The sequence below is a fragment of the Mytilus trossulus genome, chromosome 9 (assembly GCF_036588685.1).
Source record: "Mytilus trossulus isolate FHL-02 chromosome 9, PNRI_Mtr1.1.1.hap1, whole genome shotgun sequence".
NCBI lineage: Eukaryota > Metazoa > Mollusca > Bivalvia > Mytilida > Mytilidae > Mytilus > Mytilus trossulus.
Window position 1 is genome coordinate 69,837,936 of NC_086381.1, and position 23,671 is coordinate 69,861,606.

The 23,671-nt window shown below is 31.4% G+C and overlaps 1 protein-coding gene across 6 annotated transcripts in view; it reads left to right on the forward strand.

Annotated features, from left to right (window-relative positions):
* Positions 1-23,671, forward strand: part of LOC134683323 (soluble guanylate cyclase 88E-like) — a 184,018-nt gene that overhangs the window by 151,295 nt on the left and 9,052 nt on the right. For all 6 annotated transcript variants that reach the window (XM_063542541.1, XM_063542542.1, XM_063542540.1 and 3 more), the window contains 4 exons: positions 2,645-2,768; positions 19,202-19,331; positions 20,572-20,718; positions 22,965-23,111. In XM_063542541.1, the coding sequence (XP_063398611.1) occupies positions 2,645-2,768; positions 19,202-19,331; positions 20,572-20,718; positions 22,965-23,111 (548 nt within the window). The remainder of the gene's footprint in view (positions 1-2,644; positions 2,769-19,201; positions 19,332-20,571; positions 20,719-22,964; positions 23,112-23,671) is intronic.

The window sequence follows — 23,671 nt, forward strand, 5'->3', positions numbered from 1 at the left end:
TTTTTTTTGCATTTCATTTATGAGTTATGTGCTTCAGGGCAGTTGTAACTCATTCATAGAATCTCTTTGTTTTGAACTGTAATTAGACCCAAATAATAGGATAATCCCTTACTAAAAACATGATTGCCTTCATTTTTCACAACAAGGAGACACCAAATCCTACAATTTCATTGGTCGAGAGCACTTATTATATTCTAATCTTGAGTAGATTGATTTGTCATTGTCAGTTCAGTCGAATCTCCTTGTTAACCAAACGTTTAAAAACAAAATCGATCGCATTTGTAAAATATGAGTATTGGAGAAATGTAGATATTCAAGTCTACACTAGCATTTAACTTCTTAGAGCAATATCAATAATGCACCACCCAGTAGTAACAGGAAAGAGTTTTTAACTGACTTTCTGTTTGTATTTCTTCATCATTATATCTCTCGCTCTTTCCCACGAAAAGCAAATGTACACTTTTACGATACATTCATTCAAATACAAATTCAGTATGTATTGGTACATTTATACAATCCTTTAATGATGTGGTTTTGGCATTTTCTAAAGTAAAGCGGATATTATCCGGATATTAGAATAACATTTTCTACTTTCAATTTTAGACTAGCTTTATATAGTAACATTATATGGTTACGTAAATGCATGCATTGATTAAATTTCTGCATTAGAATAATTAAATTATTGACTAATGGTAAAAATCTTGACTTTCGATTAATTACTGTAACTTAAGTAAACTTTGAACATTATATTAAAGACAAGGCAAATCAATTACAAATATCTTTGATCACATAACAGTATAAAATAAATTTCAAACTTCATTCAATTTTAAGAAACATTTTCCGTTGCAACCCTCCGTATCTTTTTCTCAGTTTTTGTCTGGTAACCAATACTTGTAAGTTTTTTTTTCTATTTGACTTGGTGTTCATCGACGTTAACACTTAGATCTCTTTTTATATATATTTAGATATATAAATAGCAGTTTTCTTAACTTGAAGCAATACTTCTCCCATCATGAGTTATGGCGTATGAAATATTCAATGAAGTACAAAAACTGATATCTAAGTATATAATGCGATAATATTTCGTGTAAACAATAAAATAGTTAAAATAACTGCGAGCATTTAATTTTGATGATTCAATTGATACGGTATGATTTTGATTTTTGTCATACTTTGGGTTTTTTAATACAGTATACCGTTACTATAGAGTAAAGTTGACATACTCTTCCTTTTTTTTTGTCAACCTCTTTTTTTCTGCTGATTGAAAGGTACAGGGTTTGTATCTAACAAAAAAGGTAATTCATAAAATTGAGAAAGGAAATGGGGAGCGTGTCAAAACGACAACAACCCGACCATAGAGCAGACAACAACCGAAGGCCACCAATGCATTCATGTACCTATCACAAGCCAGGAATCTTATTAATGGTTGTCTCGTATAATTTGATCTTTTGTTAAAAATGTACCTATCAAAGCATGGAAATTGCTTATTTAAAAAGTCTTTCTATGCTAAACTTTTGTCCCTAGTGATATTTTTATTGTGTTTTTGTGTTTTTGCAATAAGTAAAATTAAGAATGGAAATGGGGACTGTGTCAAAGAGACAACAACCTGACCATAGAACAGACAGCAGCAGAAGGTCACCAACAGGTCTTCAATGCAGCGAGTAATTTCCGCACCCGGAGGCATCCTTCAGCTGGCAAATATATATACTAGTTCAGTGATAATGAATGCCATACTTAACTCCAAATGGGACACAAGACACTAAAGTTGAAAATAATACAAGACTAACCAATGCAAGAGGCTCCTGATTTGGGACAGGCGCAAAAATGTGGCGGGGTGAAATATGTTTATGAGATCTCAACCGTCCCCCTATACCTCTAGCCAATGTAGAAAAGTAAACGTATAACAATACACACATTAAAATTCAGTTCAAAAGAAGTCCGAGTCTGATGTCAGAAGATGTAACCAAAGAAAATAAACAATTAATGTTTTAGAACTAATTACTGTATAAATATAGGGCATATTAAGGCTGGGGATGTAAAATTTGGAAAACGATAATATTAAATTGTGAACGTAACATGGAAAAATGACATTTTACATTCATATTTCTAATAATTGTAATTAAACAGTCTAAACAGCTCGTTAGAAGATTCAGTCTTGACAATCTTGACATGCCTTAACGGACTAATTTACCTGATGAGACTATCGAACGAAACGGCGCCTTAACAGTTTAAAAATCTGTAAATCCAGTCAATTCAGATATGATCAGACCAAAATGACCTTTTCAGACTAAAATCGTGCTACTTGTGTTAGCATACTAAAATTTTCATCCGATGTATTTGTAACAACATTTTATGGTTCTCCTATGTTATTATGTGGTCAGTGTGCCGGACGGCTGATAACGATATGTACCTCAAATTATAATGACATACTTGCATTCAGAATATTAATTCAAACCACTAGTGCATATTCTCCTCATATGAAGTGACGGGACTATTTATAATTATTATATACTATGCACTTTATTTTTTGTATTTGACCCAATATGAATTAAAACAAATTAAAACAAGATTGGATGAGATCGAAACGTGGTATTTTTTGTATGAAATAAACTTGATTTTGTAAGAAAAATTTTCATTTTCACAGAAGGCACTTCTCAGGCACAATCTGACGATTTCCTTGAAGACGACGATGGAAAGTGTCTACATTTGAAGGGACAGATGTTATATATGAAAGAATGGGACCAAATAATATTCCTTGGTATTCCAGTGTGAGTACGCATTTAAACATTTGTATAGACCTACAATGTTATGACTGTAACTTTTTAGTAATTATATAAGGGATTCTAGCCTCCGACATTTCCATAGTTTTAAGTCAATCTGTTTTATAAAATTTTCTAATTATGTGTGTATACAAAGTCACGACAGTGATAGCAAACATCGATACGAAAATAAGCTTCAAATCTTAGAATATGAATTCATCCTGTAAACCCGTCAGCACAATGTTGTTTATTTGTCATTCATTTTGCAGTGATAAAACAAAATTACGCACAAGTACTTAATAGAAACGTAAACTTTTAAAAGGGATCTTGTCATTACAGTACAGTAGACAGGATACTTTATTTGATGCCAAATGTGTATTGCTTTACATTAGCTGAAATAATAGCATTGAAGAATAATTCCTCACAGTTTATAATTTATTATAGTTTTCTAATATAGATATACAAAATATATGTGATTCAGTGACAAGTAAAACTGGTTATACTTATTTATCTTTTTATAAAACTATATAAGTATAAATTAATTTACGAGTAAAGCGTCTTTTGATTGGCTAACGTCGTTTTGTTTATCATATCATATACACAATTTTGTCGTGTGACCATGACGTCATCAACGTTTTTTCATGATTCACGTCGGTTTGAAATGGAATTCTGAATTGAATTATAAGAAATAAGTGTAGTATTTTGTCGGTCTATTCGAAATAACATAAACAAAAATTTGGTGCACACTGTAAGATAATCACTACTCGCGTTATTCAGCGTGCACCACATTTTTATGTTATTTCTTCATAGACAGAAGAAATATTACAGTTATTCCTTAAATAATACAAGAACTGCGTCCGATATCTTTTCCTTGGTGAACATTCATTCACAACTCTAAAAACAAAACAAAAAAGCCACAAAGACACTAAACATTCTTAAGAGTTAATAGTTATCAAATTTAATACGCCAGACACGTTAACACTGCAAGGACTTTTTTGTGCGTTTTATAATGGATGTCCTTTCTGAATAATCAGTTTTCTTTTCATTCGTCCAACATAATTCTGCTAATCACTTGGTTTGTACTTACACATAAGCAACCCGATTGTGACATAATCTGCCCATCCCTCAGGAACACAGGATATTACCAACGTTTGTGTTTGTATTTCTTTGTTTGTTTGCTCACCCTTTGGTTTCCTATGTTGTGCTTTATAGACTTATCTTTTGGTAGTTATCGTTTTTCGTCTTTTCATGGTCCGTTCTTGTTCGACTTAGGAGTTCATGGAGTTCGGCTTTTGATGTTTCTTCCTCCCTTCTTCGGAAATGCTACCCTGTTTTCAAGTCAACAATGTTTTTCTTAACTTTATTGGTGTGGAGGGTGACCGGTTTGCCATCTCATGCGGGTTAGTACATCGCATATCAATTATGTAATAAGGAGGCTATTAAAAGTAACAAGATTTTCATTATCACACTAACTCTAGTTAAGGAAGTACCAGTAGCAGTGCACCTGAAAATAAAGTAATTTCCATACAAGACACCTTGACTATTTTTATGCAGCCAATTGTATAGCCAGATGTAAGTGATTTGATGTTGAGCATGAGCAAAAAGAAAAAAAAGAAAAAAAAGTAAAGTAATAAAATTAGTTAGCACGACGAATATGATATAACAGCAATTCTGTTTAAACATAAGCCTAGGTTTCACAACTTCATATTTATTAAGTTGACCATCTAAATTATTTGTATGGGAATGTACACATTTGGGTATTTTTTCCCTTCATTTTGTGCATGGATAAAATTAAAGTTAAATATATCACATGGGATAATCTCTGATATTTCATACCGTGATGAAGATTTTGCTCAAATCAGAAATAATTTAAAAAACAACATGTTAAAGTACACACAAGGTTACTAACTATATCTATCAAATGTCGAAGATGTCAGTCATCTGATGTAATAACAAACGAGTCTATTTACGTCTCAAATAACTAGCTGGTTAACCCGGTTAATTTTTAATTATAAGTCATGTCAGGTTAATTTGAATACCTTTTTACAAGAATGTTGTTTTATCATTTAATAATATCAAATACATCTTTACTAGATTTATGAGGAAGCATTCGAAAAGTATTTATGTATAATATGTTGCTCCCTAGTTATTGTTATATTCAGGTATTGGAAGTAATAACTTACAATTATTTAGTAGTCGAACAGTAACTCATGACATGTCAATAACATCCGTTTCATTTGCATAGTTGTGCTTAAAGGGAAAATTACGATAGCAGTTTTTCTACGTAGGCGACAATACTACCGTTTTCTAGTTTGTTATTTTTTTTATGATTAATTGAAGTTAAGAAGTTGTATGGCCATCTTCAAATTCAGCTTTTAAGTAGTTTCAATGTGGAGCAATTGTCATTTTAAATTCAATTTATAGACAAACTTTTCGGGGTATTCTATGACAAACATAGTGCCATTTAAATTTTTCAGAAATTATATAGTAAAGATCTCACCAGTCCAATTTACAGCTTTCTAAACATGACTTCCACTAACTTATATAATTAACACCAGGAAAATGATATACCACTTTTTCCCCTCAAGGTACTGTAAACTTTTTTCCCCTTAAAAATACTGGACATCAAGGAAAATTCAAAACGACTGACAAATCAAACCAATAGAAAACAACTGTCATATTTCTTACTTGGTAGAGGCATTTCTTTGTGTATAAAATCGAGTATTAAACCTGGTGTTTTAAATTTTAAAAAGGCGACGTGAGACACGTGAAAAAATATCATGAATATATCTTTTGGATAGGAATATGGGACATTCAAATATGGAAAATGGAGATGCAAAATTTTGTTATAACCTCTTACAAATAGTTATCAAAGTACCAGGCTTATATTTTTTACGCCAGACACGTACAGTAAATGATGACATGCCAATGTACAGAATCTAACCCCTAGCATGTATACCCTCATGCGCCACTGCTAATTAGAAGCAGGTTTATGAGGAACATGAACTACTTCTATTCGGCTTTCAATTGATTCGATAATTCGGTATTAAGTATGCATATGAGACAACAGCGGTATTCTGTAGTATCACTGTGATGATTAACAGAAAATAAAGATTACTCCTGTTATGTCAACCCACCAGCTTAATTGGCAAAATATAAACAAATTCAACTGTAATATATTATTCAAGAGCAATGCTAAAATACCTTTCCTTTGAAGTGTGAGCACAACTTGAATCGTTCGAACAAGGTCCACTTAAAAATACAAAAAGATAAATACCAGATTTTTTTTTTTAAATCGTGTAATGAATAGAAGGGAATATAACTGTTTACTATATGAATTTATAACTGCAAACCATGTAGATAACATTCATTTATTACTTAAATTAATCAAGACATTCATGGGGAAAAACTGGAGAGTCTCTTATGTTTAAAGTTATGCATCACATTTTTAAACGTTAAGATACGCATATACAGATGATGCAAACCGTGATATAGCTACTGTATATTGATAAAAAGGACGAGCTCATTTAACTCATCTTGTTTTTCTATCTACCTTGAGTATCAAGTGTTTGTCAGAACAAACACTTTTTTTTCGATTTGTTGAACTTTTTAAGAAGACATGTATTTTTATACAAAATTCCCTTAAACAACCTGTTAAAAAAACTGGTGAACATTGTTAAATTTGTAACGTGTATTAAACAAATAAATGTGTTTATTTCATTTATGTAGATATGAACCACAAAAAAGAGTAACGTAAATGGGTCAAAACCATTATAACATCCTTAATAGTACAAATCTGTTATGAAAGAAAAAAGTGCAACTGACGTTGAGATTTATACCAAGGAAAAATGTAATAATAGATAATATGGCCGTACAATTTACGAGTGAAACTTGTATATATATATATCCTTTTGACAATTGGAATCACCAAATTAAGTCTTTTCTAATTATTTAGCTGTCAATTGCGTGCTTATTGTGTGTCATGTTTCTTGGAGATTTCCTCAGAGACTGAATCTGATCTATAAATAATGTTTAAAGATACATATGGATGATTAAAAAGGAGAATTTGACACATTGTGTAGATGGTAAACGTCTTCTAGACTTAGTTTTCAATCTAGAAAATGTAAAAAAAATCACAAAAATACTGAACTCCGAGGAAAAGTTCCTAAATCAAATGACGAAATCAAAACACAATACTCTAGGATCTAGGATTGGTACTTTTGTCTTTTCTTATCTTTTATTTTTTTGGTGCTGAATACAGATCGTATAAGTCAAGTCCTCCTCATTTAGCTTTTACAATCTTGCCTTACCAGAATAAGTAGCTGTGGTACTATTTCCAATGAGACAGCTATTATACAGAGGCTTATATTCTTTTCATTTTTTTCTCCGAGCGGTTGGTCGAGAGAGAAAGAAAAGAGAGATACCATACGGTTCGTATGTGTGCTGAGAATTAGGTATGTGTTATGCAATATATAATTAAATTGTAGGAGTGGGTTAAACCAAATGTATGTATTTGAACATTTAGCAAAGAAATGAAGCACAGTATAGTATCCAAATGATGCCTATAAACATCCTTCATGAACAGATATATAGTTGACATATAGATATAAAATGTAAATGATCCAGAAAAATTTGACTTGGGTGCATTTATTTCGTTCATGGGGATACAGTTACTAAAATTTGTAGATTCGCTCGGTAATACTTTCATTCACGATATTGAAATACTTGCTTTTGTCATGGTATAACCAATGTCTAGCAAACATTAATTATGCTAATTCCTAAGCAAAGGAAACAAAAATTAATTAAATATTGGCTAAAATCTCTTTGACTTTTAATTGAAAAGTATTTGAGCATTAAGAAACAAATACCCAGCGTTAAAGAAAAAATCAAAGATAATGTGAAAAAGTGCAATATGTATTGACGATATAGGTTGATGTTTTAGAATGTTCTAACTTTGTATTTGTTTGGTTAATAACTATTTCGGTATGAGCGTCACTGATGAGTCTTATGTAGACGAAACGCGCGTCTGGCGTACTAAATTATAATCCTGGTACCTTTGATAACTCTTTAGTTGCAAAAGGATGAAAGCTTATTCCTGAATATCTTGAGTTCACAAGGTACTAGTTTTTTGTGTATTTTTTTATTCATAGAAATTTAGGGGGGAGTAAACACAAAGAGTTAAAATATATTGAAATATAAGCGCTCTTTTAAATGTCCAGTGGAAAATACAATGATGCATATTAAATTTTAATTATATAAAATGATTTCTAATTACTCTACTTTATACACTTCGGTACTGGCTTGAACATACGGATTTTTTTGTGTTATTGAAATTTGCTTTTACAAAATGTTAGAAATTATTGTAAATTCAGAAATGTATAAGCTTTGGATTTCAAATATTTGGCCACGAGCATCACTGAAGTGACATCTGGTCTGGAAAATTGGTATTGTTAATGGTGTTATACTGGAGCTATGCTCGGTATTGTGTTACAAGTTTTTCCTCTATTTAGAAGTCAATCATTGAACCTTATTCTAGGCATATATTTCACACTTCGAGCAGACCGTTCTCTTTGAGAAGAATCAACAATACAAAGTTACAACTTTTTAGCTATTTCAAGAATGGCCTTCGTACACACAACTAAGAATACTTGCTTATTTTTGCCTTCATATGAGTAACTTCAGTCTAGTTGCCAAAATAACATCTGTCACCTTTAAATCATGCCAAATTTCTATTGTAAGGTTTTATTAAGCTTTAAAGAAGTTATACTTCAAAGCTTAATAAAGTCTTTTTTCGTTTTAAATTCATTCTCATCTGGTAGAAACTGATATATGAAATAGATGATATATCATATTTGATATATTTAACTTTCAAAGCCTCTTGAACAAAGGCTGGTTCCATATTTAATAAACAACATATATTTATCATTTGTATGTAATTAAGATACCGGTGATGATTTATTCTGCAAAAATCTTTGTATCTTTGTACTTGAAATATACAAGTTTAGACAAATTGGTATTCCATTTAGTCCAGAAGAAGTTAGTATGTGCAGATTTGATATAAAGTAAACATTGTTCGTTTTCATTATCTGAAAGTACCAAAAGAGCATTTCAAGATATTTGTGTCAGATAATGGTTTTCAAATTTAATAGAAATAAGTTTTGTGATCACTATTTTATTTTCAACAACAAAAAAACCTATTGAGGATTCCGGGTTTTTGATAAGCATTTATTTATGTTGGATATGTCAAATCTCCTTTTTTATAATTTCGAGCACGTGAGTCACAAAAGATAAGATAAAGAAAAATTAAATAAACATCAATACTTATAATGCTATAAAGCACTTAACTCGTATATAGCCTTATAGTGGATGATAAAAGCCAAGATAACAAAACTAAGCACTGAAAAAGACTTAAATCAATCTGTTGTGTTCTCCAATGTAGGTGATTGTACTTCCTTACATAGCTAAAACGGTAACGTCATTAACAATCTCCTTCTTCTATTTCATTTTTTTCTTCTTCTTCTGCTTCTGCTACTTATTTTTCTGATGGTATTCTTATTCTTCTTCATCTAAGTTTTCTTCCTCGTCGTCTTATTCGTCATCTTCTTCTCTTTATTCTCATAATATTTGATAAATGATATATGATATGTGCATGTCATAACGTTGTTACATTATAGCTTCATATGAGCATAGCATTGTTTTCAACGCCTTTCTACCTTGATTTTGATAATGTAAAGGATTGATCATATGCACGAAACTTCATTCGTGGATTTCTAAACTTGAAATACAAAAATTACATAAGGAGTTAAGACTTTTGTTTTCCGTGAGGTTGTACTGCAAGTTAAAAAAGTCGAAAATAAACTGACAACGCCATTTTCAAAATCGAAAATGACAACAGATAGATAAATAAAAGTACATAAAACGCAATATAGAAAACGAAAGACTAGCAATACGAACCCAACCAGACAAAGAGGGGTGATCTAATTATCCGGACGGGTAAGCAGATCCTGTCTACATTTTTCACCCGGCGTATTGTTCATGTTATAACACACCCATAATAAGTATAATACGGTATTTATCATTCGTGAAAAGGGATGATTTCAATTTCATCACTTGGAATATAAATATTGGAAAGTTCACAGTTGGGAAGCTGAAGTTTTCTTTTCAACCGAAACTGAATTCCTAAATGTAAGTCAAGATGCACACTTAAGTTAGCACTTCGGTATTGACATGAATATCAATTATGTTGTCAATTTTTTTTTTATAAATTTCATGTTTTACAAAACGTTAATATATGTCGAAAAACTAAGGATTTTCTTATCCCAGGCAAAGCCGTATTTGACACAATTTTTAGAAATTTTGGATCATCAATGCTCTTCAGCTTTGTACTACTTGTTTGGCTTTATAACTATTTTAACATGAGCGTCACTGATGAGTCTTATGTAGACGAAACGAGCGTTAAGCGTATTAAATTATAATCCTGGTACCTTTGATAATTAGTTACACCACTGGGTTGATGCCGCTATTTGTGGAAGTTTCGTCCCCGAGGGTATCACCAGCCCAGTACTCAGCACTGTTGACATGAATATCAATTATGTGGTCAAATATTTTTTTAATAAATTTCCTGTTTTACGAAACGTTGAATATTTCGAAAAACAGAGGATTTTCTTATCCCAGGCATAGCCGTATTTGACACATTTTTTTGGAATTTTGGATCCTCAATGCTCTTCAGCTTTGTACTACTTGTTTGGCTTTATACTATTTTAACATGAGCGTGACTGGTGAGTCATATGTAGACGAAACCAGCGTTTAGCGTATTAAATTATAATCCTGGTACCTTTGATAACTATTTACATTACTGAGTTGATGTCACTGTTGGTGGAAGTTTCGTTCCCGAGGGTATCACTAGCCCAGTAGTCAGCTCTTCGTTGTTGTCATGAATATCAATTATGTGGTCATTTTTATAAATTTCCTGTATAGAAAACGTTCAATGCTCCCAAAGACTTAGGATTTTCTTATCCAAGGCAAAGATTACCTTAGCTGTATTTGGCACAACTTTTTTGGAATTTCGGATCCTCAATGCTCGTCAACTTTGTACTTGTTTGGTTTTATTACTTTTTTGTTATGAGCGTACTGATTAGTCTTATGTGGACGAAACGCCCGTCTGGCGTACTAAATTATAATCCTGGTACCTTTGATAAATATTAAGTGTATTTGTCCCTTGTTCCTCCCTTAGACAAAATACATTGAACAGCCGTATACTACTGTTGCTTTTGTTTATCTACGTTGGCCATTCTTCTTTTTTTTATGAAACAAAACAGGACCAACTCTTTAAATTTGTCGTAAAGTTTCAAATGGGAAATATTGCTAACCAACGCGGACGACATGTCTAAAAATAGAAAAATGCGTCTGTTATCTTGAAAACTGCTACCTATAGAGAAGATCTGACCCGGACAGAAATGTTAAGAAATATGAGAATTATCTATTGTCTATTTTAGATCAAAACTGTCAAACGACCTTTTATAGGATTTATTACCCTACATGAAGAATAACTTACACCATATTTTTTTTAATCATTTTATGCCTTGAATTAAATTAGTTCGTGAGAACCTTCAAAATACAAAAAAAAGATATATACAAGTATCAGCAATACAGGATCTGCATATAAGAAGACATGATGCAAATCGTCAGATGACGCCTCATTAAAGTTATTGCACTTGCATGTCAATTTTTATAAATAATTGTTTGTGTGTTTTTGTCATATTTAAAAAAAAATATTATTGATAAATAGAAAAATAGAAACAAAAATAATTACAAATAATTATCAAGACAACATCTATGCAATAGTATATATGTTTGTTAACATTGGACGACTCCATTGGAATTATAGTCCTTTAGAGTTGATAATTTTTTTTATAGTTTTCCATATTTTATGTGATGCCTTTAAATGACTATTTTACCATTTATTGTGCGTTTTTGTGTCAAAACATAGAGTCTTGCGGCATATTTTCAACATTTAAATGCCCCAATTTCTTAGATTTCACCTAAAATATATCAGCAAAACAAAGACACGATCTACAATTAAAGATGCTAAATTCTGCCGTAATCTTAAGTAAATCATATAAGGAGTAATTGCCGTGAAATGATAGTTTATGTACAATTTTGTTGGGTTTAGACAAAACCTGAAGAAGATAGAGAAAAATAGTTCCCAGAAAAAATATATAAACAAAACGAGATCAACAAAAAAGAGATTTTTTGTCATGATTTCTATTCTATTCCAATTTGTTGAAGATGCATATAGTACTAGGAACGACACAAGCTCTTTAGTGCCTTTATTTCTAAGTAGTTTGTTCATGGCTTATTTCTGGACACGATATTTTACGTGTAATACGGCATAACGAGTTAGTCTATTATATCTTATGAAACTTCTTCAATAGAATATTAATGAATACTTAAATTAATAAAGTCACCCGTCCTTAATAGTTATCAAGGACTGCTACATATTTTAATGGGTTTCAGAAACATATATAAAAAACGTACTCTTTACTTTATTTTGATAATTCTTTATACTTTTAAATGCAGAATATAGTTTCGAGTACAAGAATTAATTAAAGTGTTAATGATATAACACTTGGCTTAAACCACTGTTTGTGGAATGTTGGTCCGTCAGGATATAAGCTGCTCAGTGGTCAGTCATTCGGTACTCACATCATTTATAAACTATTTTTGATATTTTTCTAAAACTCTCCGATGATTCATTAAGAAATTATTGATATAATCAGGTTCTAACTCCCTCATCAAAAGTTGACCTTAGAAGAAAAATCTTGTTTTTATCTAATTGTTGTTGCTTTCAGTTGACAACTTGGTACACAGTGTGTTATATTTTTTTAATAATGACTTGACTACCCATTGCTATCCCACTACGTAGTAAGACATAATCCTATAAATGATTTACGCAAGTGAAGTAGAACTTAAAAGTAATATAAAAAGACCACCTGTCAATTAATTATACAAAATAGTACAACGTTTAATTATATGAATGAAATTGCATTTTGCGTACTTTTATAATATGGTAATAATCCAGAAGTGCACGTAATTCAAAAATTTAGACTTGAAAAATTGTAAAACAAAATCCTGTAAGAAGTCTGACCTATGGTATTAGTTGTAAAATATAATTTCAGTTATCCAATCATATTTTGATTACGTTAAAGTCACAACGATTGACCTTCTTATTGTCCTGGTTTGTATAAAATAACAACTTAATTATAAATCCTATTGTTGATTTGGTTGCTGCAGCATACTGCTTAATTAAGTATTCATTAACAAAATTTTTTTTTACAATGTATCACACGTTTTTTCTATATCTTTAGCAGCAGTAGTTTTTCCGTGTTTAATTGGACCTGGGATGATTTGCTAGATCTTTTTTAAAAAAAAGTAGAAAATCACATGTCTTTCTTCTCTGGCCAAATAAAAGTCTATTTTCAATTTAAAGATTGACATTACGGTATACTAACTTTTTAGGTATTTCACATTCAATGATTTATGGTAATATTCTTTATAAAGCATAAACATGTCAGTATTCACCCCAAAAGCTAAAAAAAACCATTTAAACTTATTAACAAGGAATATATTGTTACGATACTTTTGTCAGGTCATTAAAGATAGCATATTTTGGCTTTAATATTGACTTACTTTTGGGTCTTTGTATGTGAATTAAACACATTTATTTTAAAACCGGTTGTTGGCATGATACGGGTTATGTTCTTCTCATATATTTTATGATGGCATAATACTAGACCCCTAACGGGAGGAATTGTGCCTGATATGCATATGATGAAGACAATCCGTTTAATTAACTGCTAGAAGTCTGTTATTATTTATGTATTATTGTCAATTTGTTTATTTTCCTTTTGTTAACTCTTCTGACATCGGACTATGACTTTTCTGAAACTGAGTTTTACTGTGCGTATTGTTTTGCGTTTGTTTTTTCTACATTTGCTGGAGGTTTTAGAGTAGGGTTGAAAACTCCCAAAACATGTTACAACATTTTTGCGCCTGTCCCAAGTCAGGAGCCCCTGGCCTTTGTTAGTCTTGTATAATTTTAATTTTAGTTTCTTGTGTATAATTCGAACATGCCAAATAAACTATTCTATAAAATCATAATTAAACATCATTATAAACATTAATAGTAAAATGTTAAGCACAATATATCGAAATAAAATTTTAGGCACAATATATTAAAATGTTAAACACAATTATATTAAAATAATATGCTTCACATCTGTTTTCACAATAATATCCACATTTAAGAAAAAAAATCCATCACATATGGAATCAGATTTTACAACTTGCCTAAGAGAAATAAAATGTCCAGTGAAACCATCTTAAGGTACCCACGCCCCCCCCCCCCCCCCCAAAGGAAATTAGCAACCAAAAACTGGTTTCAGCAAAATATCATGTTTTATGGCCGGCCACAAAACAATGGCCATTATGCTTTTTGGGTTTTCTTTTCCTTTTTTACTCTATGGAATTGCTATGAGAATATTACACCAAATGCCAGGTTCCTCTAAAATTTTGTTCTATTTGTCAATATTTAGTTCTGCCAGTTTTTCTATACTCTCTGGATTTATAAATAGAACATGAATATCCATATTACGCTTGCTTTTAAGAAACAAACAATACATGTAAAGTTATCGCTATAAAGGGAAAGTTAATATCATTAATTCAACTGTATCTGTGTTTGTTATATCTTTTAAAAAAAGAGGGACGGAAGATACCAAAGGGACAGTCAAACTCATAAATCTAAAACAAACTGACAACGCCATGGCTAAAAATAAAAAAAGACAAACAGAAAAACAATAGTACACATGACACAACATAGAAAACTAAAGAATAAACAACACGAACCCCACCAAAAACTAGGGGTGATCTCAGCTGCTCCGGAGGGTAAGCAGATCCTGGTCCACATGTGGCACCCGTCGTGTTGCTTATGTGATTACAAATCCGATATATAGTCTAATTCGGTAGGTCATTAAATTATCCTCTGTTTTTAAAGCACAAATATTTCATCTGGCAAGGAATATGAATTTTTTTTTATATAACTTGTTTATAATACAAAAAAATATCAAACAAAGGATCCTTAAATTATTGATAATCCCTGAAATCATATTAGGGAATTTGTAGAATAATTATTGAAATGTTCAGTGATTTTGTAGAATCACTGGAATCACTGGTCATTTTCAGGGATTATATGTAATTACTAATGATTTTAGTGATTCTACATATTCCCTGAAAAATTAGGAATTCTACATAATCCCTGATTATACAAATTCACTGTAACTGCCGAGCATTTCTACCTGTTTCGAGCCGAGTACAAATAACAGATTGATATTTCGAGACAATGTATGGTTATTCTTTATATACTGCAACTCTTAAAACTGTTCTAAATGAAGTATTTTGGGTAAAAAACATCGTTTCTTAATTTGATGCGGACGACGTTATATTTCCGCGAACATGCATGTTTTATTGACGTCATAAATAAAACTTTACGGCAACACATTGTCAACGTCATAAACAAGGTGATATACTGTCAGTGACGGTATATCACATATGAATATACGGTCAATGCAATTTGACTGCTCAAATAGCACAGCTGCAGTATATAATTGAATATAATAATTTTGTCGTTAGAAGTACGGCAATAAACAATTTCACAAATTTATTAAATTTGTTGTACATATAACGAGTACACATGTACATATTTTTTGTCAAACTGAATTAAGGTTGTACATATTAAAATAAGGTTGTACATATTAAATTAAGGTGGTACATATTTAATTAAGGTGGTACATAGTTAATTAAGGTGGTACATATTAAATTAAGGTAGTACATATTTAATAAAGGTGGTACATATGAAATTAAGGTGGTATATATTTAATTAAGGTGGTACATATTGAATTAAGGTGGTACATATTAAATTAAGGTGGTACATATTAAATTAAGGTGGTACATACTGAATTAAGGTGGAACATATTAAATTAAGGTGGTACATTTTCAATTAAGGTGGTACATATTAAATTAAGGTGGTACATATTAAATTAAGGTGGCACATATTTAATTAAGGTGGTACATATTAAATTAAGGTGGTACATATTTAATTAAGGTGGTACATATCAAATTAATGTGGTACATATTGAATTAAGGTGGTACATATTAAATTGAGGTGATACATACTGAATTAAGGTGGTACATATTAAATTAACGTGGTACATATTCAATTAAGGTGGTACATATTAAATTGAGGTGGTACATATTAAATTTAGGTGGTACATATTTAATTAGGGTGGTACATATTAAATTAAGGTGGTACATATTGAATTAAAGTGGTTCATATTGAACTAAGGTGGTACATATTAAATTAAGGTGGTACATATTGAATTAATGTGGTACATATTAAATTAAGGTGGTACATGTTAAATTAAGGTGATGCATATTAAAGTAAGTTGGTACATATTTAATTAAGGTGGTGCATATTTAATTAAGGTGGTACATATTAAATTAAGGTTGTACATATTGAATTAAGGTTGTACATATTAAAGTAAGGTGGTACATATTAGAATAAGGTGGTACATATTGAATTAAGGTGGTACATATTAAATTAAGGTGGTACATATTGAATTAAGATTGTACATATTAAATTAAGGTGGTACATATTAGAATAAGGTGGTACATATTAAATTAAGGTGGTACATATTAAAATAAGGTGGTACATATAAACAGTAGTGAGTCAAGATATAACACAAAATAAGTATAAAATGAATTACAGAAATGCATTACAAATTATGTCAACGAGTCATGAATTGTGCAAAGCTGAAATAAAACTATCGATAGGCAGTAGGATTATAAGGATTTAACCTTATAATAAAGACGCATTATGTTATATATATCTAATACAACCACTGAACATAAAATTAAAGTGGATGTGTGTTTCTAAATTCCCAAAACCATTTTGAAAGAATACAACTTGAGTTTGTGTTGATGATAAAACCAATGTTAGTTCTAATGTTAATCAATATCAATCTAATGTTGATTGTTATTCAATATCTGTGTCACAGATTGCAAACTTTCACATCTAATCAGATATCATCTATCAATATGTAATTTATATGTCATCGGTTGTTCCTAAAACCCTGGTCACATCTATGCAGTGCCATGACATGAACTTTTGTCAAATCGCGGGTCATCGTCGTACGACAGTTGCACCCCAGTCTCATATATGATATTTTCAGCATCTTGACGATGTCGTGTGTCGTTGGACGAAAGCTGGACATGCACCTTCTTTGCTCTACGATTTTTTGTTCTGTCACTACTTTGTTGCTGTCGTGAAAGTGTCTCACTACAGCCGTTCAACTGTCGTGGAATAAACGCATTGTCGTGGGTACCAAAATAAACCATTTTAACAAAAACAATCGCATGACTGTCGTACGACTGTCTCAAGACACTAGTAAAACAGTCGAACGATTGTCTCAAGATTACCAAATTTCGTACGATGCTCGCACAACATTATTTGTATATCGTACGACAGTGTTACATCCGTCGCGCAACATATTTTCGTTTTAATAAGAAAAATACAATTCGGCGTGAATGTCCGTAGACTCATCACAGTGACGATTGATTTATTGATTGTTAGATGCTTAACGTCCAGTGGCTAATATTTCATGCATATTTAGGACGAGAACAAGCTTACAATAATTACAATAGGTAGGTTTTTTAATAATACAGGCCATCCGGAATGAGGGTCGGGGAAAATTTGGACTGCCATTGGAAAATGAGTGTATATTGGATGGGGACAGAAATTTTGCCTTAAAACAGGCCAACTACGGACCCCTCAAAGAGTTGTTGCAAGGGTTCCTAACGTGCAAACGCTTTGCGCGCCCTAAACATCTGATATCACAGTGACGACATCATTAGTGTGGTCGTCACTAACAGTTTCCGAATCGTTAAAGCTTGTGGTAGGGGGAGGGATCCTTCTTTGGTCAACATCACCCGCGTTTACTGATACCACCTTTCTTTTGTTAATTTAATTTTTTTTTCGGGTACATCCTGGTTCAAATTCACTTAACAAGTATATTAAAACTTATACGAAAAACGTCGTTTATTTTGACCGAACTTAAAAATGACACTGAACAATGGCAAACGGTACGCAATAAATCGGGCCGTCTTCATAGACAAGCAGTTAGGAGTCAAACGTGCGAGGGACACACGACTGTTTCGACTGTCGTTCGACAGTTACACAAGCATTCCCATGACAACAAAACCTAGAATACAGCACTAAAAAACTCCCGATTGTCGTACCGCTGTCGCACGACTTTCGCACGACATACTTGCGACAAACACACGACAGTACAATTAAATATTTTGTTTGTACAGTACACACCGTGGACATGTCATAGCTGATGTGACCACTTAAAATCGTACGATCTGTTGTGACCGGGGCTCCACATGATAAATCGAGAATAAAATAAGTTAGATCAACTATGTATTTTCTTGATGGTAACAAATACTAAAGTACTATTATAACATTTTAAAATTATTCAATTGTGAATATGTGATATATATCATCTTGTCTCATTAATTTCACTGGTTGATGGGATTACATTCTATGTTGGCGCCTTTTCTGAAATAAATAATTGTACAAACATATTTCAATGAACGATAAATCTCAAAGTTATAATAGAAACTTCTTATCAATAGTACAATGATTTATTAAATAACTTCTTTATGGAAATATCTCTGCGTTTTTCTTATGTCAGCAGGAAAGTTATTTACATTTTTAAAACAACATTTACAGAAAGCCTGTAATCGTCATGTAAAATTGCATCGTTCAATTATTTTTGCTTCAAACGGCTTTGGATTTTGTTTAACTGGAATAAGCTTTTATGTTTATCAACACGAATAAAATTAACGGTACCAATTTTCTTGCACCCAATGCGCATTTCGACAAAAATGTCTCTTCAGTGATGCTCGTGGCCAAAATCCAAAGTTTACATAAAAGACGAAGAGCTATAATCCAAAAGGTCCAAAAAGTATAGCCAAATCCGTGAAAGGAAAAAGAGCATGAGGGTGATACATTTCTTAATTTTAACATTCGTACAACACACACTGACTGAAATTGTCATTTTCACAAATATTTTCCAGTTTGGTAAATTAAAAACATCTTCAAATGTTTTTTTTTTTGTTTTCTCACCTAAGTATTTGCATCGAATCATAAAGCTTACATAATTAAGTCATTTTCAAACGTGAAATATGCAATTTTTGTGATGTTAAAGTAAAATAGTCCAAACGATCACCACTATATATCTCCTCCTTGTCTAATGTAAGAATATATTTAGTTTTTGTTCATAACTTTTTACTTGTTATTTTTAACCGTGTAAATTTATTTTCAGACTTCAGAATTTGGATGCAATGTTTAGGGCTGGTTTGTTCATCAATGACCTCAGTTTACATGATTCGAGTCGTGACCTCGTTTTGGCGGGTACACAACAATCAGCAGAATTAAAATTGGCTCTTGATCAGGTTAGTATAAGTCCAATAGCGTGGTATCTTATTGTAGTATTACATCGAAGATAGGCTTTAAGAACCCATTATCTTTACTGATCTAAACTCTAAGCCTTCCCGTTTCTCTTGTACACCACCTCGATACACATCTAGTACCACTAATCATGATTTAACTGGACCTTGGCATAGGTAACAATTTAAAACCATTATATAGTTGTTGGTCTTTTTAACCAATCAACCGGCAGAACTTCCAATAACTGATCGAAGCAGTAGTGGACTTTGCCAAACAAAAGGATTCAGCGCGATCCAGGTAAACCGTAACTTGACACTTATCAAAATTTATTAAACCTGTTAGGCAATGTAATCAGAGGCGCATTATAAAATTTTTTGTCATGAGCACATGGGTTTTAAATGCTTTTTGACATCTCAAAGAAAAATGAGTTGTTTTTCCAGCATAAAACGACTCTCATTATTTTTATTTTTGAATGTTCAGTTATAGAACTTTGAAATCGCAATGAATCTGGCAACTCCATATATACCACTACATCGTTTACGAGTATGGAGAATTTAGAAAGTCGTGAATCCATTCTTTTTATTTGATATGAATATATAACGAAACCAATTCACGTCTTTATAAAGGTTGCCTAAATTTTATAAAATATTATCAGAAAAAAAAACAATCAATAGCTTGGTGTGTAACCTGAATATATTTTAAAGCGTAGGTAATCTGAATTTAATTTAATTATAAAAAAAAATTACAATAGATATTTCCTGTTAGTATCACTTATACAGCAAACATTATAAAAGATAGTCCTTTATTTCGTTGTATTTGGTAAACAGACTTTTCGGAACTGCAGCCGAAGATGTTACAAATGAAAAACTCAATAAGAGAGTTTTGTGTACTTGAGATTTAGTAAGTGCTAGCATTCTTATTCTAATTTGTTTAGGGTTTCTGATGTCAAATTGTGTAAAACTGGAGGAATAAGACTGTGTCCGCAAACTGAACTTTCTGACAATTTTGTTATTTTGGTAATTATTTAAGAAAAAATATTAGAAAAGAACAGAAAAACTAAAAATCATAAAATTGATATTTTAGCAATAATATATAAACAGTTACTTTATACTAAAATAAATATGCTTACGCTATACAATCTTAAGACCGATATTAAACAATAGTAACCGGTTACTTTACCAAGCTTTACACAAAGTTAGTTATATAGAAATGATTGTCATTTTTATTAACACAAATTTCGAACAGGAACAGCAAAAGAGTAAAATTTTGGAGGAAAGTATGGAAAAGCTAGACGCAGAAATGAAACGAACTGATTCCTTGTTGTATCAGATGATTCCAAAACAGGTAGCAGACAGACTACGAAGAGGGGAACCAGCTATAACAACCTGCCAGGTAATATCATCAATAATTCAAGAGTAAAAACATGTATGCACTTTAGATAAATTGGAAGATTGGTAGTGGTTGAATGCCCTGGCCGCATAAATATGCTCTGAAGAAACTGAATAATGCATTAGTAATTGTTAGGAAAAAAATACTATTACACATATAAAATTGTAATATGAATGTTTATTGTCAAAGATAACAGAAAAAAAAAGATATACTTAAACTCAAACTTCATTGTTAAGTCATGTCGAACAAAGATAAACTATCAAGGTATTAACCTTAATTACAAGTTTTGTAAAAGTGACATTTTTAAACAATATTTTGTTATTAGCTGAAAGTTTTGAATAATTTTGTCTAAATAAGGCTTAAAGCTCCAAATATCGCTGATTTATAAAAGGCTTGGAAGTAAAAAAAAACAACTTCATTTGTATCTGTATATACATGTTACCTGCAATCTGACCATCAGCTTGAGATGGCTTGGGCATGTTAATAATCAAATCTTGTCAAACGTCAAATACTTTTGGTAATTTATAACATAAATTCAAGTAGACATGGACAAATCATCAGAATACGGTTTGAACGTACTTAGATATAGGAAGATGTGGTGTGAGTGCCAATGAGACAACTCTCCATCCAAATAACAATTTAAAAAGTAAACCATTATAGGTTAAAGTACGACCTTCAACACGGAGCCTTGGCTCACACCGAACAACAAGCTATAAAGGGCCCCAAAATTACTAGTGTAAAACCATTCAAACGGGAAAACCAACGGTCTTATCTATATAAACAAAACGAGAAACGAGAAACACGTATATATTACATAAACAAACGACATCTACTTTACATCAGATTCCTGACTTAAGACAGGTGCAAACATTTGCAGCGGGATTAAACGTTTAAATGGATCCAAACCTTCTCCCTTTTTCTGAAACAATAGCATAACATCACAACATAGAAAAACATACGATAAGATATCAATTGGCAGACTTAACTCAATCAAAAAACGTATGATTACACAATGAACGAAAAAATTTGATCTGCGATATCTGAATACAAATTCACAGTTAATAAAATATTAGAGACAAACATTCATGAAATGCATGTCTGTATTTTATATGTATGTTTAATCTTGTAACCATCGGCCCTATTCGGACATCACATTGAAGGTAATTAAATTGCGTCTTATGATCTACAATGAAAGAGAGACGAAAAATACTAACAGTACATTCAAACTCTGAAGTCGAAAATAAATTGACAACTACATTTCTAAAAAAAAATGGTTAACAGACAAATAATAGTACACGAAACACAATATGAAGATGAAGCAACACGAAACCCAATAAAAACGGGTATAATTGCAGGTGCTCTAGAAGAAGAATTACTATATCCATCTAAACATGAAGCACCCGTAGTATCCAGTACAAACCCAATTACATTATAACGGGTCAATCATTGTTAATTGTACCTTTCATTCTTTAATATACGTTCTGGTATGTTAAAGTATATAAAGCAAATATGATAATGTAAATCAAATCATTGAACACTGAGAGATAGACCAATATTAGGTTAGTTATCAAAAATGTTCACTGTCGAAATTCAAAATAACTACACTTTCATAAATGAAGTTTATTTCAATTGATGGTATAGTGTATTACACATTTGTAGAAAACTACTGATGGGTTCATGTTCTTGTTTTATAGATAATACCATTTTGAAAATAACTGTTTTTAGTTTAATAGAATGTAGATGTATTCTGAATTTTCTTATAAAATATGTTTTTACTTTTGCATGAAAAATATAGAAGCAAAATATTGATTTGGTTTGTTTTATAAGAAAACGCGGGTTTAGAACATATTTTTAATAGAAGAGGGTAAAACAGTTTGCATGAATAAATCTTCAAAAGAACTTCTAACGGCTTTAACAATACTTGAAACACTGAAAAGGAATATCTATTAAGATCACACAGACGAATAAAATTTGAATTGCATGAAAGTCAGCTAGTCAGCTATGATCTCAAGTTCTAGTTATCGTATATTTAACTCTATGTACATAAAATAAACCCCACAGAATTTAAGAAGCCGAGTATATTGATGAATAAAAAAACAGTGTTTATGTAAAAACGTCCTTATTTAAAAGTTGATAAAACAAAAGATTTAGAATACTTCACCAAGAACATTTAAGACTAAAGGCATATTATATGATTTAGTACATATTCCAAACCTTGCATTATAATTGGTTGATTTTTTATGATATAGGTGTTTGAGAATGTGACTATTCTATTCAGTGATGTTGTTGGTTTTACAACAATATGCAGTCGTATAACACCGATGGAAGTTGTATCAATGCTGAATGCTATGTACACGTGCTTCGATCGACTGAGTGAAACACATGGTGTTTATAAGGTAAATATATATTTATAAAAAAACACATCATCTTTTCCCTTGGATTTCGATTGCAACAGGACGAGAACAGGTAATGTAGATTTTGATGACCGTTTAGTCAATGTATAATTAAATGTGAATGAAGCAGTTCAACATTCAAATTGAACATTTCATGACAAATCAGAGTTATTTTTAGCAATGAATGTGATTTATGATCCATCGTTTTTTCAGGTAAACAAAAGCATATGCATGTCTTGAAGGTGATATCCTCGTCACTTTTGGGCTAAATTAAGCTGTAAGTCTATATACTCACTCTTGTAATATGTTTTAACAAACGATTTTCAGTCAAAAGTGCTTACACAAAATTTGCCTGTATTTATGAACTATGAACTTCTTTTTCAAAAATGAATATTAGTTATAATATGAGTTAAATTCAATTTTTTTTTAATTCTTTCACGGTTGTTGAACACCCACACATTAATATGTTAATTGTCCTCGTAACATGACAGATAGTGATGTTTGACATTGTTTTACAAAAACTAATCGAGTTAAATGTTATTAATTAGTTTATCCATCAAAGT